This window comes from Amblyomma maculatum, chromosome 10 (assembly GCF_055883805.1).
Source record: "Amblyomma maculatum isolate TAMU_Amacu chromosome 10, ASM5588380v1, whole genome shotgun sequence".
Classification (NCBI taxonomy): Eukaryota; Metazoa; Arthropoda; class Arachnida; order Ixodida; family Ixodidae; genus Amblyomma; species Amblyomma maculatum.
This window is the reverse complement of record NC_139353.1, coordinates 84120087-84146856: the sequence shown is the minus strand read 5'-3', so window position 1 is coordinate 84146856 and position 26770 is coordinate 84120087. Positions and strand designations below refer to the sequence as shown.

Here is a 26770-nt window from a genome sequence, read left to right as displayed (position 1 = left end):
ACTTTGCCTGCGTCTGTCTTCCATTTGGAAAAACGAAATAGTCGCTACGGTGGATCAACTAAACGACTTCACAGTGTGAGGCAGACACCGTTTTGTGTCTTTCTTTGCTCATCTTCTGATACACTATGATAGCTGCATGCTATATTGGGAAGGATAAATGTGCGCTCAATGCTCTTCGGTGATATGCCTAAGAAGTAGTTCATTGTGAAATGATCGCGTTTGTTGGTACTTTGTTGGTATTGCTTTAATAGCTTTGGCATTGATCAAGTGATTTTAATCGCAAAGACCAGGCTCGGCAGCTGCAGGTCGATACGGTTCTGATCAAAATGCGCAATGCTCCGCGATATATAAGAATGTGTGCATCGCATTATACTTCCTAGTAAACTTAAAGCCTTGAAGAGTCTTAATGACCAAAATGTGTGGCAACGGCTGACCCCTTACGGCTATTGCAGCCGAGACTTCTTCATTGAAGACAACACTTGACCAGTTTTTAAAACGTTCACTGAAGTCATTGGCGCCCGGTGACCCCTTTGTCATCCTGTCCTAGATGAGCATCTCGGGCTTATATCCTGTGCATGCATTATTGCCGGTTCTAACATCGCTGTGACCATGTGTTCTGTAGAGTACATCAACAAATTTCGCTAAGTACTGTACATGGCTTCATCGAAAGCTGAGTTGGAGTTTCTTTTCAAAAACAATTGGGACCTCTTTGTACACAATCTCTCCGTCATTGCTCAGTGGTCAGGAACCTCGACATCTTTACGCAATGATGAAAGATCGAATGGCGCCTGGAACGGTGTGTTTTGAAGATAAAGGCGAAAAGCAAGGCGACCATGTGCTGTGTGATGTGCGCACGGTTATTAATTACAGGAGGTGAACATTCCGGTCCCTCCACTATACAGCACCTCTCATAGTCTCAGTCGCTTTAACGACTTAGCATCCAGAGCCACGGAGTGTAAACACCATTGATTTTTACGAAAGCAAGATGTTCTTAGTCACCCCTGCGTGGTTTGTACACCTTGTGGTTACGCATATTTTACACTGTGATACACGACGAGTTTACCGACGAACTGGTTGTAAACTGTTAGAGGTCTTTGAACATTTTGTAATCCTCTTAAAATAATTAAGGTCTGTTAACAGCTCGCAATCTACAGAAAACGGTACCTTAGCCGTTATTGGCGAAACTTTCGCTCCTTCGAGCTTAATCAAGGAGCTACCATTCAAACATTGAATTAGTTTTTTGAGTGGCAATTATTTGTTGACTGTGAGAATAAAAGCAAATATTATGCACAGCACATGCCTTACAACGAAAATGTACTATGCCACGAAGTGCTGTCTGCTGCTTTGTCATATATTTTCGACATATACCATGTTATTAATTGTTTTAGAACGAAATTTTGCGTCAGCATTGTTTATTCAGCGCCCACAACAGACTGCGTCATTCTTCTCCCGTTTGCTGCAAATACGATCACAAACAAAAATGCAAATTCAAGGAATAGAGAAGGTTCCTGACGATCAGGTTTTGGCCATAGTGCTGATTGTGCTATCGCATTAAAAATATACTTCATCACGGCGATTTCTCGTAAATTCCAGACTCAGAAATGGCATGGCGATTTCAGCATTGCAGCTTCAGAAACCAGGGCACTATAGACTCTCTACAGAAAGCCAACAAATCGGTGATCGGGCTCCTACTAAGAAATGCCTCGCGCATCTATTCTATAACCCTTTTTTGGGTGTTTTTTTTTTTTTTTTCATTGGTTTGTATGGTTTAACGTAGCAAAGAGACTAAGGCTATGAGAGATACCGTAGAAGAGGACTCGCGAAATTTCGCACTTGGGGTTGTAGAAAGATCAATGCAATGTCAAATCTCACACCTCTCCCTGATCATTCGGTCAGAACTGTTAATTAATATCAAGACCCCTTTTACATTAGATTATGAAAGTAATATTCTGTTCAATCTCCTTTGGGTATCTCCCCTGACCGATACCTGACAGGGAACGGTACGGCACGCACCTCCAGTTATCGCCACTCGACTCTCAAAACAAATTCATCACCAAAACACATGGGACCTTCACTCACGAACACTGTACGTCTGCGTAGCTGGCCCCATTGCAACAAATGTATACATTGCGGTCTGCATGCATTTAGGAGAGCTTTCAAACAGCGCATGACTTCTCATTACAAACACATTATACGCCGAGAGTGCGCTGACAACCGTAGCAGTTCCCACTAAACTAGATGAATCATCATGACCTAGTCACCATATAATTGCTGTAACGTACATACAAAGTAGCAGAAATTGAAAGTGCGTCATCACGTCGATGATTATACCCGTCAAGTTCATTTCTTTTGATATTTTTTTTCTGCGTGGCCAGGGTCTAACAAGAGGAAATGGCGTCAAGCAACGGCACATACGAGATCTAAACCCTCACATTCTCTTCCAGCCGAGTCTCAGACATTTCAGCTCCGCTAAGAGTGTATTAAAAATCCTTGCGCAGCATGATGCCCAAAAAAGAAAACTCCACTTACCTTCAACCAACATCATTGCAAATCAGCCAAAAACTTATACAGATGTCTCCATACTAGCCCTTTACACGCCTCTTCCAAACTATATCGCTGGTGCCCAAATGTATCCTCTCCCACTGCCCACACTGCATGAAGATGCACCGTATATGAAGTAGATCTGTCAAACCAATCTCTGAAGCTTGCCTACACCAATTGGAACCATTCACTAGAGAAACGGGAGGCCACCTTTCTCATTTAAGACCCTATTATCCAGAAACGAGTGGTCGACCGGGCCACCACGTCGGATTTTCGAAACAAAATCAGCGAATATGACCTTGCTTTTTCTCTTTGCACAGGTTTAACAAAATGGTTTGGATTTAAGCATGGCTTGAACCTAGTGAGAAGGGCGAAAATGCGATGTATTCGCTTTGTCCCCATCATTACCACCTTTCAATCCGGCCTTTTATTTCTGAATTAATAAATCATCATCATCATTATCATCCGAAATATGCCCACTCAGGGCGAAGGAGTCTCCCACATTACTCCAATTATTCCGTTCCTGTGCTAGCTGCATCTACTCTACCAATGCGAACTTCTTAACCTCATCTGCCCACTTAACTTTCTGCCACTCCCTGCTACGCTTTCCTTTCCAATTAGGATTCAATTTGTTACCCTAAACTACCATCGATTGTCATGTCTACGCGCTACCTGCCCTGCCTATGCCCATTACTTCTTGATCTCCTACAGAATGTCATTAACTCGAGTTATTTATCTAACCCACTCTGCGCGTTACACCTACCATTTTTCGTTCCCTAGCCCTCTGCTTTGCCCTCAACTTAAGTAGAACAATTTTCGTTAGCCTCCACGTTTCAGCCCTATAGGTGAGTAAAGGTAAGATGAAACTGTTGTAAACTTTCCTCTTGAGCAATACCGGTAAGCTGCTAGTCATAATCTGCGAATACTTGCCTAATGCGCTCCATTCCTATGTTATTCTCCCAGTTATTTCTCTTTCATTGTGTGGATCTGTGGTTAATACCTGTCCTAAGTAGACATATTCGCCTACCCCTTCCATATTATGAACTGCTGTTCGTTCCCGAGGCTGTTGAACATTACCTTAGTCTTTTGCTTATAGATTTTCAAGCCCACCTTCTACTTTTCCTGTCTAGGTCATCAATCATTATTTGCAGTTCATCCCCAGAGTTGCTTAGCAAGGCGTTGTCATCAGTAAATCGCACATTGGTATTCTCCATCTACCCTTATCCTAACTGCTCCCATTCCAAGTCTCTGAATACTTCCTCGAAGCAAGCTGTAAATAATACTGGGAAAATCGTGTCTTTCTGCCCAACACCTTTTTTTTGTGGAAATTTTGTTACTTTCTTTATGCAGAAATATGGTTGCTGTGCAGCCACTATATATTTCTTCCATTACTTTCACATACGGCTCGTTTACACACTGATTGCGCAAAGCTTATATAAATGCCGAGGTTTCTACTGAGTCAAATGCTTTTTCGTAATCAATTAATGCAATTTATAAGGGCTGGGTATATGACAACCATTTTTCTACCACCTGGTTGATGGTATGGAGATGATCGTTAGTAGAGTACCCTTTCCAAAACCCTGCTTGATCTCTTGCTTGATTGAAGTCTAATATTCTCCTGATTCTATTAGCGATTACCTTAGTAAACACCTTATATGTAACTAATATTAAGCTGATTGGCCTATAATTTTTCAAGTCCTTAGCGTCCCATTTTTTTATGTGGTAAGATAATGTTAGCGTTCTTTCATGACTCCGGTACCATCGATGATGTAGTAGTAGTAGTAGTAGTAGTAGTAGTAGTAGTAGTAGTAGTAGTAGTAGTAGTAGTAGTAGTAGTAGTAGTAGTAGTAGTAGTAGTAGTATTAGCAGCAGTAGTAGTAATAGTAGTAGTAGTAGTAATAGTAGTATTAGCAGTAGTAGTAGTAGTAGTAGCAGTAATAGTAGCATTAGCAGTAGTAGCAGTAGTAGTAGTAATATTAGTAGTAGTAGTAGTAGTAGTAGTAGTAGTAGTAGTAGTAGTAGTAGTAGCAATAGTAGTATTAGCAGTAGTAGTAGTAGTAATATTAGTAGTAGTAGTTGTTGTTGTAGTCGTAATAGTAGTAATAGTGGTATTGATGATGGTAGTGGTAGTAGTAGTAAGCATAATATATCGGAGATAAACGGGGGCTTCCTAAATTAAATCGTATCATGGTAATGTCATAGTAGTGGTGTCTGTTAGAAGATGACGAGTTAACGAAATCATTGCAATGTTGTAATTGATAAAACATTAAATAAAAAATTGGAGATACGGTGGCTCATACATATCAAACACTGAGAATAAAGAGGTTTGCTTGATGATGCAGTTTAGAATATTTATAGTGTTTAACTGATCAAATAGTATTTTAAAATAATTGAAAAACTCAATAACAGAAAAAAGGCTTTTTTAAAAGTGTCAAAATGCTCACACTGAAGGGACAATGCTTAATGACGCTCATAAATGAATTTTCGAGTGTGTATAACTTTCTATTGCTCGTCATGACCTAGTTCTAATCAATCTTGAAGTTTACTGTAACATACGATGCAGACAAAATCTACTTCCTTACCGAAAGCAGTTCGTATGAAAAAAAAAAATTTTTTGCAGTAGCCAGATAAAGAACTACATGGCGAGGTCATCCGGAGACCATGACCCTGACTTCATTACAGCTTACTTGAAGAAGATAGAGGAATCAAAAGAAGATCCAAATTCTGCGTTTCAGTGTAAGTTTCTTTATGCACAAATGCCGATATAGTTTACTTATGCGTTCCGATTAGCTGCGACAGCGCCTCATGGTTAACTCACATGCAGAGAAAGCCCCTCCCATTTCATGCTATTTAATTATGCATTAATTTATTTATTTATTTATTTATTTATTTATTTGATACTGCCAACTGCCTCTTGGCAGTCCAAGCAGGAGTGAGTAAGTACAGTCGGCACTACAAATCAAGGTAAACAAGAATGTGAGTGACAAGAAAACATAAGGAAATGACTTGCAATACAGATTATTGCGCGGGCAAAAGCAGCTTATACAAAATTACAAAAAAGAACATTAAAAAGAACAAAAAAAAAAAAAACACACACACACATTCCAGCGCAACACAGCGAACAACGCGAGCACGACACGAGGGCACACAAGCAATGAACTTCAACCTCACATTTATTGCCAGAAATGCTACTTATATACTAATTTCCACCTCGTCGAGGTGGCGCAGTGCTTAGGGCGCTAGTCTTCTGTGCCGGAGGATGCGGGATGAAATCCTGATCTCGGCAGCCGCTTTTCAATGGCGGCGAGAAGGTAGGCGTCCGTACTGTGCGATGTCAGTGGACGTTAAGAACCACAGGTGTTCGAAATTGTTGAAGCCCTCCAAAACTGCGTCTCCATAGTCAGAGTCGCTTTGGCAATATAAACCACGTGAACTAAACTATATACTGATCTCCCAAACACATTATTGAAATTTCTAAGCTTGTCACATTGTCAAAAAGAGCTACTCTGACTAGTTAAAGCGATTGAAGGTGTACTAACGCAGTTTTCACGCCGATCGGCGATCTGGGCAGCCTCCAAAATCTCAAACACTATCTACTCCGAATGCCTACTGATTACCGTACCGCTGGGAAGGTGCGGGGCGCACTGTTTTCTTTCACGAAAGCCTGATCTTTGAACTTGCACTCGAGTCGATGTAAAGCGAGATTTCCTGGGCCTACCCGGATGTCCTGTAATGTGTTCTTTCAGGCGCTCAGTCAGGCGACGTAAACCTTGCCGTAGGCAAGGGCAATGGAGTACACCACGCCCTCCCCACAGTCAACGAAACCGTTATTGTGCATCGTGTTGCACAGCTTTTCGGTGCAGGCGAAAAGCAAGGCGCACTTGTGCTGTGTGCTGCCAGTGCACGTTGAAGAACTCCAGATAGTCTAAATTTCCAGAGCCCTCTACTACGGCGTCTGTCATAGCCTGAGTCGCTTTGGAACGTTAAAACCCCACATAAACCAAATCATCAACTCATGTCTTAATACCGGCGGCGATTTCGCGTATTGCAAACGCACCGTATGCATTACCGTAATATTCTGCCTTTTTATATATCGCAATTGGAAAGCTCAGGGACTGTCTAGTGAAATAAATATGACGAAGCCAATTGTCAAGCTCAACTCTAAAAGCAGAGAAGGCAGGGAACGCTGTGGGCCAAAGATGTGAGTGGAAAGAACACTGACATCCGGCTGCTTCCTATCCTTCAGAAAGCACGGCATTTACTAATGCCGTAGTATAGTTCAGGTACCCCTCAATATTCAAGAGAGCGGCGCAAAGGTAATCGAGTAACACCTACATTAAGATTATCCTGGAGGCCCATCGTACCGAGTAGGCGCCGTCAATACGCCGACAGTTGCCCTCTTGAGTAGGGAGCTTCTTCCAGTTGCTCTCCATTGCATTTAGTCGCACTCATGTGAGTCAGCAATTGACCCGGCACCACTCTGGACAGCCATTGGTGTGTCGTTTATAAAACAACGATTGTTATTTGTTTTGAAAAAAAAAACAATTTGAATAGCGCATCTTTCTTCTGGACACAAAGTATTCTCGTTTTACTATTCGTACTTCTCAAACGTTTTCCAATTAGTTCGCAGCTGATATTATCACTATAAAATAAGCACGTCAAAATTTGGGGCTTTGCGGATGGCCGTAGGCAATCTGGTAGACATCCTCTGGGCTCTATTTGCTATGTCCCTGCAAATTAATATAACGTAATTAACGTTAGTTTAACCATCAAAAGGCAAAGGCCCGACAGAAAATTAGAAAACTGTATTGTGAGGACACACCGAATATGCTAGCGCGATATAACCAGAAAGTAGTGGTAATTTTCGAGCCATTATATCGGAATTTTATATTTTGGTCGCTTTTATGCAATTTAAACGTATGCAATAAATATATTACTACATAAGTTAAATGAATTACTGCCTTCGATGAAAAACACCCTACCTCCACTATTAGTTAAAGTGGACTTGACGTCACTTGATCGCGTACAGCTCTGTTGTAATGAGCGAAAAAAAAGGCATATACTGCTTTTTTTCCAGACCGGTACGGTTTAGGCATATAGCTATCCAAGATAAGGAAGCTCCTAGAAACAGCGGACGTCTTATCCAGCGCATTGGTCAAGAAGTGACAGGTCGGCGCTATTTGTCTCGACTTCTCTAAAACCTTCGAAGGAAAAAATGAAACAAATCGGAGTCACTTTTAATCTGATTCACTGAGTAGACGCATACTTTTAAACAAATCTCACTATGTTGGAATTAGCGGACATAAGTCGTTTTTAACACAATCTGATAGACGAACAGCCTAAATAACCAACCTGAGGCCCATACTAGAATATGTCAGTGCTCTTTGGGACCCCTTCGAAATGGCCTATTCCAGACGTGAGATTATGCAAAGCAGAGCAGTCAGATTTACCTTATCGAAATTTGCACGCCAGTATTCGGCCACACAAATGCTAAATTTACTAGTTACGCTCTTTAGCAGGAAGGCTGAAAGTTCTTTTTTTACTGTCTAGGAACTTCTATAACATTGACACTACAAAGTTTTTAATTTTAGAAGAAACAAAGAAATCAAAAAGAAGTCATGATTATAACTATCACGCTCCACAATCACACTGTAATGCTTATGCCTACACATGTTCCCCCGTGCTGTAGCTGAGTGGAATTCATTGCCGGTTGCTGTTCTGCAGTCAGCCACGTTAACTTCATTTGAAGATTCCATTACCGATAACCATTAAAGTGTATCTTGCACTCGCTTTAATTTTTATTCGTTTCTGTTGTTGTTGCGCTGTTCTATATTCTACAGACATTGACATTTTGTTGAGAAAAAGTGTGTTATCTGTCCCTCCTGTAGCCGCATCTACGCCTCAACGGTAATGGAAAATATTAATAATAATAAATAATATTTGGGGAAGTTACTATAGGAACAATCACCTGAACAAGGGAGACAAATATTTTGAGGAAGTGGTGAAATCATAAACGTTTTAGAATCTCCAACGTAAATTGTCTACGTTTCTCTAAAAATTATGTTGTTTCTATGAATTTTAGCCACTGCGAGCTCTGTGTAACAAATACAACAACCATTGATTTCTTTCAACACGAAAGATGAGCTAGCTAGCAATTTTCAATAACAAAGCCGACAATTTATTCCGGCGCGAAAGCGTCGTCACTACGGTAACACGGCAACTTTGCCGAAAGTGCATCTTTCTAAGTGAAAGGAAAATAAGCAAACGCTCAATTGCCTTGTTTTTCCCAATAAATGCTATCATCAGCTCTGTCAACTGCCTATATCGCTAAATATCAAAGTTTGGACCTTAGATGTGCATAACGATGGTTACAAAAGGCATTGTGGGAGTTTATTTGTGGGGATTTACACTTTTGTGGGGATTTATTGAAATATAGAAAGAGAAAATCACTCTCAAATTAATTTGCCGATATCGTGACCATGCTGCTCCTAAATAAAAACTTGTTTATTTTTAAATGACTTATCCAATGAATCCGCCAAAAGAAGTTCTGCTAGGTCACCGTGCAAATTTCCTTCCTTTCCAGACAAGTACTTGGTGGGCAATATTATTTCCGTTGTTGTTGGCGGTATGCTTAGCCCTACACAATCCATGCTAGCAAACTTGGCTGTGTTTGCGGCTCGTCTCGACTATCAAGAGAGAGTGCAGCAAGAAATCGATGAGGTGATAAGTGCCGACAGGACACCCTGTTGGGAAGACTGTAAAAAAATGCCGTTTACAATGGCATGTATTTACGAGGTGGAACGATATAATACGGGGAAAATTTTTGGACTGCCCAGAACGTGAGTATATCTGATATATTTGCTCATATATCTCCATCTGCATAAGTAACAGTCAGCAACATATAAAAAACTGCAGACAAGCCAAATAAGTACGAGACAAACAGCAGGCGTTCCATTCTAGACACTTACTGAAATATAGGCGGGGAATTTTGTGCTGATTTTGTTACAGAGATATTTCTGTGTGATAATTAGGTGTGCAGTCAAGAAGCAATGGAGGAGGTTGCTGAGAGAAAGCTAAACTGTTGTGATATGAGATATTTATTTGCAATTGCTGATATATATTATAAATAGTCGTTGAAGTGTTTGCAACGAAGCGCGCTGCACGTCTGAAAAGACCTGTGCTGAGCCAATCTGGCATAGTATGAAAGTCCCACTTGGGAAGGGTACGTAAGGGATTTGTTATTACTTCTTAGTGCTGGACTGCTGCATGAAATTAGTCCAATGAAGTCGAATCTACAGCGTTGAGGACGGCCTCTGAGTGTTTGTTCCATGAAAGAATTCGCATCAACCTTTCTAGCCTGATACCCTCTGAAAGCAACGAGTTAAACCCGGCCGCGCTACACTGTTAAACAGAAACGAAAAAGTTTAAGATTCCATATAGTTGCCAAATATGAGGGCCCTCGTCTAATGAACATGTGTCGACCTTCTAGCGTTCTGCACTCTTTACGACCCCTCTCCCCTTCTACTACAGTGCAGCTATACTTCTTCTTTGACTTTTTCTGCACCTAATTAAAAAGCGATAAATTTAAACAATGTGCGATGAATTGGATTTACGCCACAGTAATAAATCACTCTGTTATTGTCTGGGAGATAATCAAAAACTTGCTGAACTTAACATAGGAGACTATAGTAGCTTAAATAATCAGACATTGCACTCATTTGTCCGGTTCTCAACTAGCAGATACTTTCAATCATTTCTTCATGTCCATCGCAGATGGTACGCAACCCAACCAATATCTGAACATTATGAGTCAAAAGGTTTTTAATTCCTGTTACAACTAACGAAGTCCTGTCGGTTCAACAGTCACTGAAAAATAATATTTATAAGGACATTGACGACCTCCAAATATTTCCGGAAAAGTACACATCCCAAATACATGCACCAGTATTAGAATACATAATAAACTTGGCATTTTCTTTAGCAACCTTCCCGAAAAAGCTAGGTTGCCAAGGTTACCGTAATTCTTAAAGGGACGACGAAAATAATTTTTTCAACTGCCAACCTATATCTATCTTACCAGCTTTTGAAAACATTTTGAAAAGCTTTTCCAGCTAGCTAAGCATTACAAGCTTTATCAACAAACACAAAGTCATATCAGATTCCCAGTTTGGTTTTATCACATGAAAATCAGCAGAAACAGCGTTATTAACCATGAAGGAAATTGTACTACAGTCATTTTTAAAAAAAAAAAGAGTAACTCTCAGAGTTTTCTTCGACTTTTCAAAAGCCTTTGATTCCATGAATCAAGAAACATTATTCCATAAACTCGAGCACTATGGATTTCGGGGCACATTCCTACAGCTTTTAATAACATATTTAGAGCATCGCCAGACACGGTTTGTAATTAACAGTTCTTCATGGCACATTATATTCATTCATTCTGGTGCGCCGCAGGACAGTATTCTTGGGCCTACACTGTTTACCATTAAAGGCATTGTGAACATAGATAACAGCGCTAAATGTACCATATATGCAGCAGACGTCAGCACATATTTTAGGGCTAAAACACTAAGCGACTTCACATTAAGGGCAAAAGAAACTCTACGCAATTTCGTCTAATGGAGTACGGAACCTTAATTGAAAATTAACACATCAAAAACTAAAGCAGTACTTTATAAACCAAAGAACAAACAAATTTCCGGAGTCCTCCACTACGGCGTCTCTCATAGCCTGAGCCGCTATGAGAGACGCCAAACCAAACCAAACCAAATTAGAACATTTGCCTACACTAACGATTGGTTCCCAACACATTGAAATAGCTGAGCCAGTAAAGTGTCTAGTGTCTTGCACTGCAATCTTTCCTGGGACATACACATCGACAATCCAGTTAAAAAACTTGCATGATGCACAGGCATATTGTACAAAGTGCGTTCTTTACCACCTCTCAGTGTCAGACTTCCCATTTATAATGCACTATTTCTATCTAAACTTTCATATTGTAATCAGGTGTGGAGTACAAGAAAATGAAAAATGTAAATAAATTACAGAAAATATAGAAAAACGATTATTCGTATAATGGCAAACGCCCCGTTTACGGCGCACACTCAACCTCTTTTCGCACATCAATAAAGGTAACTCCACTTAATGACCTATATAATTTATTGCTAAGTAAACGATATGAAAGAAAACGGAAAAATCATGACCCATTATTTGATGACACGTAACAACGACGTCTGATATGTCCCATCCTTTCGCACTAATTACGGTCGTCAAATGTTTCGACATATAATTCCAACTTTTCTTGACTGGCGTAATCAACCCTTGAGGACCGAATGACACGGTTTTTGCTTGCTGCAAGTTTTTTTTTTTTCTTTTTTTTCCTGGCTTCTTCCTTTTCGTCTCCTATTATTATTCTCGTTTTGTTGTTTTCAGTGTTTCTGAGGTTTTCATGTTAATTATGCCGAACAAGCTTATTTATTACTGCAAGAGGATGTTCACTAATTTTCATTGAATGTGACGTTAACCTATGCACTGTTGTCTTTTCTATTAATTTTTTATTGTACTGTACGTGTTCTGTAGCTGCCGGTTTTTTCTGTACGTGGGGGTGCGCCCCTCTGTCAAGCGAATCATAGGTTTTTGGTTTCACTCCTAACATCCCAGATGTTGAAATAAAGGTATTTGTATTTGTAGTAAGGTGTTAGCTATTGCTTACACTCACAGAAGACCCGAACAGCTCTAACGCAGCTCTCGTAAAGTGCGACACGTAAATTTTAAACATGTGACGGGACTTAGCACCTGGCCTCCAAAATTCTGTACCTCGGTCTTCACTATGAAGGTCTCACAAGCAAGGGTTCCTAAGCAGCCCCCAAAAAACTCACAAAAAAACCGAACGCAGCCTCTAACGCATCTCTCGTAAAGCGCGACACGTAAATTTTAAACATGTGACAGGGCTTGCACCTGGCCTCAACATCTCTGTATCTCTGTCTTCACTATAAAGTTCTTACAAGCAAGCGTGCATAAGCAGCCTCCAAAGAAGTTCGTCGAGTGTTGTCTTAAAGGGCACACATCTCACTGTAGGCGTTTCACGCAGTTTTATTCCGGGATTTTCTTTTTTTCAAAGAAATGTTTATGCCCTTACCTCCCATGTTGCTCCCATTATATGTATGAGACGCTGGCTCCCGTCTTTGTCCCTCCGCTGCCGATGCCTCTGGAAGTGGGGATGAAAGTAAAATCATGAAAATTTGCTCAATGGCAGTTTTCGGCTAACTCGACAGAGTTTCGAATGTATCGCGCAACTAAATTACGGGACTACCATATACTTGGGTGCTGTTAATAAACTTCTGACATAGATTTTGCTCCGTTCTGGCTTGTGAAACAGCTGCACAGCAACAGCTGCTATGCGCTGCTTTACAGACTAGGAAGATTCTTGCTCGGCGTAAAAAACTCTTAATAGCGTTCTGACACTATAATTCTCAGGAAGCGGCAGTTTTTTATTGCTGACATTAATAAAATGAACAGGCATTACTTAATTTCAATTAAAGTCTTTGCGGTGAGTGTTACTGCCTAATTAGCATGATATAATCCGCAACACAGCGCACTGAAAGTGAAGAAATGACTGGACATGCCATACATTGCAAGGACATGGGGAGCACATGTCCGATCGTCCCACCTTCTTTTCTGAGCCATCTGCTTTGCTTTTCATACCATAGCATTTCCTTCGTTTCCTTAATGTTAGCCCTAGAATTACATGCGGGGTATGAAACCGAGGCCATCCGACTCCAAAAAAGGAGTCTGGCTCGCAACAAAAAATTGCTATGGAGCGGTGGAATTGTGATTCATATATTTTTAGATACGTCTGGACAGTCAAGAATTGTAATCTAGTTAACAACGGTGGTATTCGGGCTTCAAGGTATAGTACATTGTTAGCCACAAATTTGGGGAGCCCAAGGCATGATCTAAGCGCTTCCCGCTCTAAAAGAACAAGCGGACGAATTTTGTAAGCAGGTGAACCAGAAAATAACACAGATCCAAATTCTATAATCGGGTGGACATACATAACATAAATCATTAAAAGTGCGTCTCGCCGCATCCCAGACCTTGGATTGCTTAACCTGCGCAACATACCCACAACACGTGCCCCCTTCGCTGCAACATGTTCAATGTGATCCCTCCATGCCAGATGATCATCGTAAATCACCCCTAGATATTTCAAAGACTTAACCTGAGGAATCATTTCCTGCTTAAATGTTAGAGAAAGATTTACCGGATCCTGAATTTGGAAAACAAGGAACGCGCACTTTTTAACGTTTAATGTAAATCTTAAGTCACATAACCAATTTTGAAGGGAGCTTAGGTACGATTGCAGGCGCCTGTTGAGGGATTGAATGTCAGGTGCAGCCGTAAAGAATGCGATATCATCCGCATAGACATACGTGCGAATCTCCTGATGAGCGGGAATTGAACTCATTAAAATGTTAAAGAGCACAGGCGAGAGAACTGCCCCTTGAGGGACACCTCTGGTTTGTTGATATTTGCCAGAATGCACTCCATTCAATGAACAGTAAAATTGTCTGTTTTGTAGAAATGTAGATATCCAATCAATTAAGTATTGTGGAAAACGTAGAGATTCTAATCTGTGCAATAACATTCGGGGCTCTACACTATCATATGCCTTCTCTATATCGAGAGTCACCAATGCAGCATGCATTTTTTTGCGCCGCGCAAGAAGAATTCGACTCTCAAGGTCGGTATGTGCATTCCATATTGAACATTTTGCTCGAAATCCGATTTGACAGGGTCTAAGAATATGTTTCTGTTTTACAAACTCGGTAACCCGTTTGAGTACGACCCTTTCAATTAATTTTACCAAGTTTGATGTTAAAGATATTGGTCTGATATTGTCCAAAGTATAGCCACCACCATTATGTTTCCGTAAAGGAATCACTTTGGCTAGTTTCCATTCACCAGGTAGCCAAGAATGAATCATTGAGTAATTTACCAATTCTAACAAGGAATTTGGAGACACCTCAAAGAGGATCTTTAACATTTTTGACGTTACTCCATCAGGGCCAGGTGCAGAAGTTGGCAATGTCATTACAATCGAAGAAAGCTGAGAAAATGTAATTTTAGGGACATCCTTAATCGTATATACTGAGCCTACAAACATAGGGGATTTGGGAAGTGTGGACAAAAAACGCTTTTCTAAACCTTTAGCGATGTTTTCTACTGTTTTAAGAGCTTCTTTAGGAGTCGAAACACATGAGGGTAAATTTTCTGAGACAGGAATCTTTTTCCGTGAATTTAAAAACCTGAAAAGTGCACGTCGGTTATTAGATTGTGAAAGGTAATTGAAATACTCAGTATCATAATTATCTTTCGCTTGTGCGACTGTGCGTTTAAATGTAGCTGCAAAAAAATTATAATCATGCCAATTTTTGGGACACTGGTTGTGAAGGAGCTTCTTCCATGCAGCCTTTCTCCTTCTATAATCGCGCGAAAAATCGGCATTCCACCATTTTGTTGATGTATTGCCTTTAGATGCACGTACTAAGAATTCGCACTTCTTGCGACAGGACGCAACAGCCTGGCATGATGTTTGCGATTTTAACTCTTCCGTAGCCTCAACCACTGACTCCAGAGGCGAAATCAAAAATGAGTGAAACTGGTCATAATTTACGTATGATCTCAACTGAGATGTCGGCGGAGTTAAGCAGCAGTTAACCTCAAAACCAATAGGTATATGGTCGCTAGAGGTACCACCATCAATTGTCGACCAATTTAGTATAGAAACACTAGTGCTGGAAAAAGTTAAATCGATCACAGATTGACTGTGATTGTTGCGCCATTGTTGCGGCGCGCGTCTTTCTCTCCCTCCTCTTTTTTTTTCTTCTCTATTTTCTCTTCTGTCTGCACGAGGCAGCGGAGGTGGCTCAGCTACAGAGCCATAGCAGGCCCGTGCATTTTCTTTTCCTTCTTCCTACAGCCACAACAACAACAATGTGTCAAATTGAATCTTGTAACTGCCTTCCTTTCTTGCGTAACTAACCCTTTCATTCCGTTTTTATATCCCCGGAGACAGGAATGACAAAGACATACGGGTGGACAATATTTTCATCCCCAAAGGCACGTCGGTGCTTTTAAACCTTTGGGCTGCCAACCACAATCCCACAGAGTGGAAGGATCCACATCGCTTTGACCCGAATCGTTATTTGTTGGAGGACGGCAGTCTGAATCGCCAAAGGCCTGATAACCATGTCGCCTTCTCTGTGGGTGAGTAGATTGCAAGGTACGCTAGTTAGGCAAAACATAAAGCTGTGTTGTGCAGGAAAAAGTAAAACATCAACTAATTGTTGCCCTGCCGATGTGGTGCAGTGGTAAGACGCCCGACTACTGCACCGGATCGTCCCCGGGTTCGATCCCGACCGTGGCGGCGGCGTTTCGATGGAGGCGAAACGAAGAGGCGTCCGTGTGCTGTGCGATGTCAGCGCTGTTGTTGTTGTGGCTGTAGGAAGAAGGAAAAGAAAACGAACGGGCCTGCTACTGGCTCTGTAGCTGAGCCACCTACCCTGCCTCCTGCAGACAGAAGAAAAAATAGAGAAGAAAAGGAAGAGGGAAAGAAAGACGCGCGCGCAACAATAGCCGTCGTCCACTTCTGCCTTTTTCCATTCGTCCGGTAATTTACTTTCTTTGTTTATGTAAATTACCGGACGAATGGAAAAAGGCAGAAGTGGACGACGGCTATTGTTGCGGCGCGCGTCTTTCTTTCCCTCTTCCTTTTCTTTCTTCTCTATTTTTTCCTCTGTCTGCACGAGGCAGGGTAGGTGGTGATTCTCATTCCTAAGCCGGGGAAAGAACCAAAGTTAGAAAACCTAAGACCAATCTCTCTGACATCGTGTGTGGGGAAGCTCATGGAACACGTAGTGCAAGCGAGATTAACAAAATGCATGGAGGATGAAAACCTATGGCCGCATGAGATGGTAGGCTTCAGACCTAAGCTCAGCACGCAGGACTAAGACTGACATGATATCATAGACAAGAAAGGGCTAGACACTAAGGTGATCCTAGGCCTAGACCTCACGAAGGCCTTCGATAATATCAGACATGACGCGGTACTAAAAGGTATTGAGGAAGTAAACGTAGGCAAAAGAACATACAATTACATTAAGAACTTTCTTCAGGGCAGAAGGGCGGTGATTAAATTTCAAGACGCAGAGTCTCCCAGCATAAGGCTAGAAAGCAAAGGAACCCCTCAAGGTGCTGTGTTATCTCCATTTCTATTCAACATAGCAATGAGAGGCCTCCCAGCTAAGCTGAATGAGATCTCTGGAATAAAGTTCAGCATGTATGCTGACGATATTAACATCTGGATGAACAATGGAAGTGATGCAGAAATTGAGTGGAGCCTGCAGAGAGCTGCAGACGCCGTGGTGAAGTATGTAGTCGACAGAGGACTAGCATGCTCACCGCAGAAGTCGGAGCTCTTTAGGTGCAACACCAACAGCAGAGACAAAAAGCCAATAAACATCAAAGTCGTAGTAGAGGGCCTAGAGGTGCCGAAGGTCGAGGAGATGAGGGTCCTGGGTATGGTTATCAATCATAAAGGCAACAATACCAATACCATAAAGAAACTAGCAACATATACGGATCAAGTGCAAGGCATATTCAGAAGGATAACAGTAAAAGAGAGAGGCCTAAAAGAGAGAAGCCTCCTAAGGATATCACAGGCGTACATAACAAGCAGAGTCTGCTATGCAACGCCGTACTTAAATATGAACAAAGAGAACATAGACAAACTAGACAGGATACTGAGGAAATGTGCCAAGAGGGCTCTGGGACTTCCCATATCCACATCAACGGAACGTCTTGAGAAAATGGGTATCCACAACAGATGGGCCGAGCTAGCTGAGGGAGTTAGAATAGCTCAGCTGGAGCGACTTAGCCAATCTGAAACAGGAAGAAAAATACTAGAATGGATAGACATCCAACCGGGATACACTGCTCATAAGACAGTGGATATCCCGGAAGAGATAAGAGCCAGGATACGCGTCCCGCCTATGCCAAAAAATATGCACCCCGAATATAACAAAGAGAGGCGCGGGCATAGAGCCAGAGCCTACGAGAAAAGAATGGGAGAACAACCAGCTGAACAAGTGGCCTACGTAGATGCTGCATGTGGACGGCAAGGAGCAGCCGTATCCGCAGTAGTCGACGGAACAGGAGCACCTGTAGTATCGGCTTCAAGCCGCACGAGAGACGCCAACGCGGCGGAGGAATTGTCAGTAGCGCTCGCTTGTGTCGGTACCAAGACTAAATTAATACTATGCGATAGCAAAACTGCGGTCAGAAATTTTGGGAAAGGAAGAATATCAGAAGAAGCTAAACGAGTCCTCGAATCGGGGCCGCTTGAGCGCAACGTGGAAATTATATGGATACCAGCACATGAATCCATCGCAGGGAATGAGGCTGCTCACGAGTTTGCCCGAGCTCTCTATAACCGGGCGGCTGCCGAGCAGCCCTCTTGCATGGATATAAAAGATAGCCTAATCCCGTATAAAGAGGTTACAGAGCACTATAAACTAAGCAGAAGGGTCTATCCGCCGCCAGACCGTTCCCTCGGAAACGGTGAGGCAATTGCATGGAGGAGACTACAAGGGGGCAATCATATTAGTCCCTTTTGGGTATATGCAACAATTTCAAAAGATGAAAAGGATCTACATTGCATAACATGTGGGATATGGGGCACTCTAGATCATATTATTTGGGAATGTAACAACAACCCAGGAGCTAAACAAAATATAGATAGAGACGCCTGGGAGACCCTGCTGCGAAGCGAGGACCCCGCTCAGCAGCAGCAAGCCATCCGCCTGGCGGCTGAGGCCGTGAAGCAACAATGCATATTCACCAGACCTTAGTTCGCGAGGCTCCTGAGTAAGGCTCCATCAGGCCTGCGTGCCGGGGAGTCCGAAACGGAGCTTCTTCTCGGTGGAAATAAAGGTTTTCAACAACAACAAACTGTCGTCCACTATTGAAGCGGTGGCGGGTGCAATGACGGCCTACAACAGATAAAAATTTGGTGGCAGGCTAGCCCCCTCCGCAAGCGGCGTTGACCTACCTGCCCCAGTCCCATCACAGGAGTACCTCCAAGGGGAAGGGGTGGGGAGGGGGGGGGTACACGCGCGTGCCGGGGGCAGGGAAGAGGACGTCCATTTTCGATGGAAATAAAAGTTGTGCAACCAAAATTTCGCCGAATCTGCCTATGTAGACGCGGCGGGAGGTGGTGGCAGTTTCACGGTAGCAACGGTCGTCAGCGGCCGGGGCGCGTATTTGGGTTTGCTCGGTACGGTGGCTCCGCAAGGGACAAAACTAGAGAAGAGACGAAGAAAGCGGGCTGTTCCGACTAGCATCTACCGCCCCCAGGAGCCGAGCAGCCTAGCGATAAGCGGCGCATGCTTTTCCAATGGGCGTCATGTTGGACGCGGCACTAGCTTGAGAAAGCCTATACTACTACTACTACTACTACTACTACTACTACTACTACTACTACTACTACTACTACTACTACTACTACTACTATTATTATTATTATTATTAGTAGTAGTAGTAGTAGTAGTAGTAGTAGTAGTAGTAGTAGTAGTAGTAGAGGAAGACTCGTGTCACTAAGTTGGCACTGAATTGTCTGTAGGTAACAGCCAAATTAACTGGCTAAATATTATCTTCACAGTTGTAATTATTAATGATAATAATATTGATTGATTCACAGGAAGAGAAAGGCGCAGTATCTGTCACACTTGTGTCTGTGGACACCAAGGGATGAAGGTGTCCATAGACACAAGGGAGGAAGAAAGAGGAGCCGTAGCGGAGGGCTACGGAGTAGCTCAGGTGTCCACACACAAGCGTGACAGATACTGCGCCGTTCCCTTCTTGCGAAACAATTATTATTATTATTAATTAAAACTGTGAAGATAATACTTAGCCAGTTAATTCGGCCGTTAACTAGACAATTCAGTGCCAACTTCGTGAAACGAGTCTTCCTCTATACTACTACTACTACTAATGATAATAATAATAATAATTAGCAGAGAAATATTACTGTGTGTTATTATTATTATTTAGTAGTAGTAGTAGTAGTGGTAGTAGTAATAGTAGTAGTAGTAGTAGTAGTAGTAGTAGTAGTAGTATAGGCTCTCTCAAGCTAGTGCCGCGTCCAGCATGACGCCCATTGAAAAAGCATGCGCCGCTAATCGTTAGGCTGCTCGGCTCCTGGGGGCGGTAGATGCTAGTCGGAACAGCCCGCTTTCTTCGTGTCTTCTGTCGTTTTGTCCCTTGCGGAGCCACCGTACCGAGCAAACCCAAATACGCGGCCGGGGCAATCCCGTGTTGCCCCGCCGGGGTGGCGCAGTGGTAAGACGCCCGACTACTGTGCCGGAGTTCCCGGGTTCGAACCCGACCTTGGCGGCTGCGTTTCGATGGAGGCGAAACGAAGTGGCGTCCGTGTGCTGTGCGATGTCAGCGCACGTTAAAGATCCCCAGGTGGTCGAAATTACTCCGTAGCCCTCCACTACGGCTCCCCCCTTCTCTCTTTCCACTTTCACTCCCACCTTCCTCCCTTCCCTTACGGCGCGGTTCGGGTGTCCACAGAGCAAGTGTGACAGTTACCGCGCCTTTCCCTTCCAGTGAACCAATTTAAGATTTAAGGCAATCCCGTGACAGCTGCCACTTTGCGCGGGCGGAGCATAAAAATAGCCGAGGAAACTGCGATCGCGTTAGCTTGCGTCGGAACGGAAGCGAAGTTTGTCATAAGTGACAGCAAAACTGCCATGCAAAATTTTAGCAAGGGCAGGATCTCGCCCTTAGCAGCCAGAATCCTAGGCCAGAAAAAGTTGGATAGGAAAATTCAAATAATTTGGACTCCTGCGCACGAAGCCGTCCCCGGCAACGAGGCGGCCCACAAGCTGGCTCGAGATCTCTACCGCCGAGCCGCTACAGGGCCACTTGATGACCGAGGAAGCGGAGAGCGCTTGCTAAAATATGGGGAGATCACGCAGCACTACAGATTGGATCGTAGACTGGTACCCCCACCAGACCCGAAATTAAACAGCAGACAAGCAGTGGCGTGGAGGCGACTGCAAACTTATACATATCCGCACCCGGTTATGGCGAACCACATGTTCCCTGAGGCTAGGAGTGACAAGTGCAATCTTTGTGGGGCGAGAGGGACCCTCGACCACATAATATGGGAATGCCCGTATTCTCCCAGGAGGACGAACAATATAGGCTGTAGAGACACCTGGGAGACCCTGCTGTGCAGCTCGGACCCTGAGCTCCAGCTCCTACTCGTCCAACTGGCTGAAGAGGCTGCTGGGGCCCAAGACCTCCCGGCCTGCCTCTGAGGCGGCGGCACCCGCCCCTTGGCCTGCGTGTCGGGGGGTGGGTAGATCACCTTATCTGTTGGACATTAAAGTTTAATCCATCCATCCATGTGCAACCAATCAACCAACCATGCATATACGAAGCTGACTCCGCCTGGCGTCCGATCCAGGCCTCCGCGCGGCGCCTTTCACTAGCCGCTTCCTCGAACGCCGCACCACACAGCAAACAGAAGCATACCCAGATGTCTAGGAGGCGTTAGTTCAGCAGGCATCAGCGACGTTTGAATTTGATTTAGAGGATAGGAAAGGCGCAGCATCGGTGATTGATTGATTGATTGATTGATTGATTGATTGATTGATTGATTGATTGATTGATTGATTGATTGATTGATTGATTGGAAGGGAAAGGCGCGGTAACTCTCACTTGTTCTCTGTGGACACCTCAACCGCGCCGTAAGGGAAGGGAGGAAGATGGGAGCGAAAGTGGAAAGAGAGAAAGAGGAGCCGCAGTGGAGGGCTACGGAGTAATTTCGATTACGTGGGGATCTTTAACGTGCGCTGACATCGCACAGCACACGGACGCCTCTTCGTTTCGCCTCCATCGAAACGCAGCCGCCGAGGTCGGGTTCGAACCCGGATACTCCGGCACAGTAGTCGGGCGCCTTTCCACTGCACCACCCCGGTGGGGCAAGCGGGGCACCAACCGGCTCAGATTCAACCAATCTAGAAAAGAGGGGCAGTGTGCTAACTTCAAAATAATAGAGGTACTGAGAATGCCTCCATTAAAGAATACATTGAAACCGTAGACCCTACCCCCTTCCGCGAAAAGTGGAAAGAGAAAATTGAGACTACCAAAAAGCAAAATGTGTCTCACTCGCAGATAAACAGAAACAAAAATATTTCTAGGGCGATACTAAATACACGTCCCCTGTTTCGGAATGACAAGTTGACAGGTCCAAACAGACGTCAATAATTTAACAGCGCTCAGTAATTTAATGAGCCCTCTTAGGATACATGTCGGCATCTCATATCGCTTATGGGTAGCACAGCAGTACCCACTACTGATGTGTTTAGGCATACCTAGGTGTGACGATAATTTTAAGCCCTCTAGTGGTTCTGGAGTCATCGGCGCGATGATCGAATCTCTGTAGCTGAGGTGTAGACAATACGTCCCTCTCCATGTTTGATAGAGCACCATTACAGGGGATACGTCACCTTACGATGTGTCTGCATTGCTGTGTTAAGGCTAAAATCTAATACAGCACATTTATCCAACAGAAAGTTCATTATTTCGCGCTGAATCGCGGTTTTATACCACAACAAAATGCTTTTCCCAAAACCTCGTACAGAAGTCACGCCAGTGAAATTCAATTTTTAATTTATCGTTGATGGCAGTATTGCATCTTATTTACACTGCCATTCAAGTGGCGTCCATTTATTGTACAGTAGTTACTGACACAAAAATACGTCAATGCGAACAAACATTTTTTTTTTTTTTTTGTAGGAAGCTAACTTTACTCGATGCCTTTCTGTGCAACGCGGAAAGTTCACTGTTTAGAATAGAGTTCTAGTATGCACGATACGCGTATTTGTGCAATAACAAAGTAAAAAATTAAAGGAGTGTTGATTAAGAAGGAAAATGGGTGTAGGTGAACGTGTTTGTTGCTATACCGTGCTGAAATTGCGATATTTTCTGAAAAAGACGGAACTGCATTCAGGTACTGCACATACCAAGCTGTAGGATTTCTTTCATGTGTTTTGGCGTGGATGGCATTATTTTCTCGGCTTTTCTCGTACGGGCCAGCGGACACCTGCGCAGTCAGAAAGCGCGTCATATGACTCGCCACGACCAGCTGCACTCGTACAGTGGTGGCTTACCCTCGGCTGTCGCGCTTGATTCCTCCATGCTTACAGCAGAAAAATAGGCTCATGTTTAGCACTACTAAACCTAGTTAGGCGAGGCGAAAGCTTTGTTTTGTTTGGTTTTCCTTTGGTTCGGCTTAGGTTTACTTAGGTTAGGTTACGTTAGGTAAACGTAAGACCATGGGCAGACAGGTTTTGCTGTAATTGAATTATTGAGGCTATTGGTTGGTTGGTTGTACAACTTTTAATTCCATCGGAAAGGGGAGTCGTGCGCCCACGGATTAGAGGCCGGCAGGTAGCCCTTGGCTTCTTGCGGCCTCTTCCGCCAGATGGACGGTGCGGTGCTGGATCGCAGGGTCCGCGCTTCGCAGCAGGGTATCCCAGGCTTCTCTACTTGTAATATTTTTCCATATCCCTGGAGATTGTGGGCACTCCCAAATTATGTGGTCGAGGGTCCCTCTCACCCCACAGTGTTTGCAGAGATCATTGTCCCTAAAGTCTGGTAGCGCGTGAAACGCCCAGACCGGGTTCATGAACGTATTAGTTTGTAGCCGCCTCCACGCGACAGCTTCTCTATTATTTAGTCTAACATCTGGCGGAGGTACCAGTCTACGTCCCAATTTATAATGGTCGATGATTTCCCTGTAATTTTGCAGACGCTCGTCGTATGCCCAGTGTTCGGGGGGCTCGACGGCTACCCGGAAGTAGAGAGCTCGGGCTAGCTCGTGAGCCGCCTCGTTACCAGGGACGGCAGCGTGAGCGGGTGTCCAAATTAACTGAATTTTCATATTTATTGTTCTTTTGTTCTTTGGGTGAGGATTTTGGCCGCCTCCGGCGATATCCTCCCCTTACCAAAATTTTGAATGGCAGTTTTGCTGCAGCTAATTATGAACTTGGCTTCTGTTCCTACGCAAGCTAGCGCTATCGCAACTTCCTCCGCAGTCTCTATGTTGCGGCCTCTGATGGAGGCTATAGAACCGAGGACGCCGTCAAAAGCGGGAACACGTGATGATGTATCTAGCGTCAAAGGTGAAATGTTAAGGTCACTGGTCAAAGGTCATAGCTCGGAGGTCAATTGGCGGTACACCATGGGTGGGCTATCCCACACAGTGACCTCTGGTTCTTTGAAGGTCAAGCCGAACGCTGTCTATGGCGGCTGTAAACGAAGTCGTGGCTCCGGTCTGCGATGGCTTTAATTTCGGCTGCAGGCTTAGAGCGCATTGCTCGCCGATTAACTGCAATCAAGCAGTCTTCGTTTACGTCATGGTCGGTGTCATATTTCAATGTACGTAATAGCCGAAAACTGACTGAATCACAGTGGCCGGAACAAAACAACAGCTTCGAATTGGAATATCTGAGCAATTAATGCGTCGCTTGCTACCGGACCAGTGTCAGCCAATATAAGTAAATTATTACTATTGTATTTTGCTCACAATAAAGTTGCAACAAAGCTGTCACTGGTGTTCTTTAAATCACTCGTCCAGTGCTCATACAAAGCTTCATTAGAGACAGTGCTCGAGAGAAGAGATGGTTTCGCTACGGGAGGTGCGCTTCCCGAATCTGAATAGTCGCCGCTCTCAAGTAGAAAGCTTCCTTACTTCACCAATTAGCGTTTACAGCCGCTAATTAAAATGCTTTAAGTAAACTTTAGCTCCATAGAAACAACGTAGCTAGCCGTATTTAGTGATCTAAAACTTTTGCATTGACGTTTTGTTGCTCACGTTAATAGTGAAATAGTTCCCTAATGAGCCTACTGACAAATTAACTTCGGTGAACAACAAAAACAAGGCACACTAAGCCGGCTCACTGTGTACAGGATTTAGTTCGTTTTACTTTCGTAGCATGCATAGCCCTTCTTACAACTTTGACTGCATTTGGCTGGGACACCTGTCATATAGTTGGAAGACGTATTTCACAAAGATCTGAATTGCTGTGCTCAAACATTGCGTTACCCAATAGAGTATTCGTCGGTCAATATTTTGCAGCTTCACTTATAAGCACGCAAATAATACACAAGTTTGCGGAGGTCGGAAACACAGCTTGCTCTCTTACTTTCTTCAAGACGTTTTGAAATATGCATCAAACTTTTCACAAAGCTTTCACGTACGCTACCACCAAGTGCCAAAGGGAGCGTAGCCGAACTGCCTACTCGCACCTAAGCGGAGAGCGCTTTTAAATGATTCACCAGTTTAAAGAGGGCAGAACATAGCTCTGTGTAACAACTCAGGGGCAAATGAGGTGTTCATTATACACTGCACAGTTTTGTCTGGAAAAAGCCTTGTATTCGGATAATCTGTGCATTTACCACACCTAAAAATTTGAAATCACAAGGGCATAAAACCGGACTCGGCTATATAGTAATCGTTTGTATAATGCTCAAATCAATTTGATACAAAACACTCAAAATGAGTATATAAAGTATACATAGTTTGCTTTGAACACCATAGGTGTTCGCTTTGCAGTTGCACCCTTTTATATTACACCCCCCGCTTTCGTCTGATAAGGGACGCAAACTACAGAATGATTATTGGTCAATAGAACGGGTCTGGACCCGTTCCGATCAGCATGCGACAAAGGTGCCGCAAATGTTTCTAACACTTTCGTCTACAAGATTTAAAACACGTAAATTTGTCCAGGCAGACAAGAATAATTCTGAAACCATGTGTATTGATAGTGGTAATCATAAACCGAGCTTACCTTATATTGTAAGCAGAGTCGACTTATACGACATTCCTTACGCGCCTTCGTTAAACGAAAACATGAACGTGGGAACTGAAAACAAACGAGAAACATTTTCCTTCGTCGATAATTACTGTGCTATAAAGCTACTTCGTTGTACTTTCTAGATTTGGTCGATAAAAAGAAAAATCTATATTGTCAATGACTAGACACCAGACTAGTCTTCCCTCAGGTCGCTTTTTATCTATCACTCGCAGGTAAAAGGTCTTGTCCTGGAAAGGAGTTTGGACGGATGGAGGTCTTCCTAGTGGTCACTTTCCTTCTGCAAAAATATCACATTACTCTTGGTGAACCTCTGGACGTCGACGTATGCGATACCAATTCCGGCCTTTGCCAGTTTGGACTTGTGAAGCTGCGCTTTCGGTCACGCGGCGCCAGCAACGCCTGACACTCGGCAACACTGTTTCTTTTGGTTATTGATTTGCACATTGTTTTGCATATCTACCCTTTCACTGAATTGATGGCAATGCCAGGCCATGAAGACGATTCTGATAAAAAGCTCGATTCCTCGCTTTTTTCAACGGGGAGTAGGATGCAATGATGAGGTACTTGTAATGCCCCTATTTTATTAATCTATTAGCAATCATATGCCTTGTTCAAGACGTCACTTGTGTCACTTGGAAAACTGTACAAAAGATTTTATAGATTTCGCAAATAAGAAAATGGGAACGGACAAAAGTGAAATTGAACATAAAAAATCAGCTTTAATAATTTGGTGGTTTTTTAGGCAATTATTCGCTTGTTGAAATAAAAGAAATGAAAATATGTACTTACACAACTTGACAGTTCACTTTTCTTCTGGCTATACTTAGAACATTATACCTACATAACTCAAGTTTCAAGTTTCAATCCAACAAACGGTTCCTCGGAGCATTGTTGACCCAATATTTATGCTGATTTTATAAGCACTTCCTGAAAATGGTATGCTAATAGCAATGTGCAGATAAGTACTATAAGCGGGTATGATGCCTGAGAGTTCTAGGTTATATTTTGTGCAACTCGAGAAATGATGACACGAGCTGTATTGTTCACCTTAATTCTGTTACCTACGCTGAAAACTAAGCGGCCCACAGGCTTCTACGTCACAGTTGTGTTTTGCCAGTTTCCCGCAACGTAGTTGAGGTGCATGTTGTAAGAATACCACTCGCGCCACACATCGCTGAACAACAGTGCATTCTGATCACAAAGTTAAGATTACAGCAATGTCAACTGTTACAAACAACATGTGCTTAAGGTCCCACACGAGCCTTGGGGGCGGA

General features: G+C 43.3%; 1 protein-coding gene across 1 annotated transcript in view; it reads left to right on the top strand.

Moving 5' to 3' along the window:
• The window catches only part of LOC146176916 (cytochrome P450 1A1-like), a 43380-nt gene extending 17091 nt beyond the window's left edge, over positions 1 to 26289 (top strand). Inside the window, exons 3-5 of the mRNA XM_084581423.1 lie at positions 9125 to 9380; positions 15620 to 15810; positions 25709 to 26289. Coding sequence (XP_084437549.1) covers positions 9125 to 9380; positions 15620 to 15810; positions 25709 to 25899 — 638 coding nt within the window. The 3' untranslated portion in view covers positions 25900 to 26289. The remainder of the gene's footprint in view (positions 1 to 9124; positions 9381 to 15619; positions 15811 to 25708) is intronic.
• Positions 26290 to 26770: the final 481 nt, after the last annotated feature.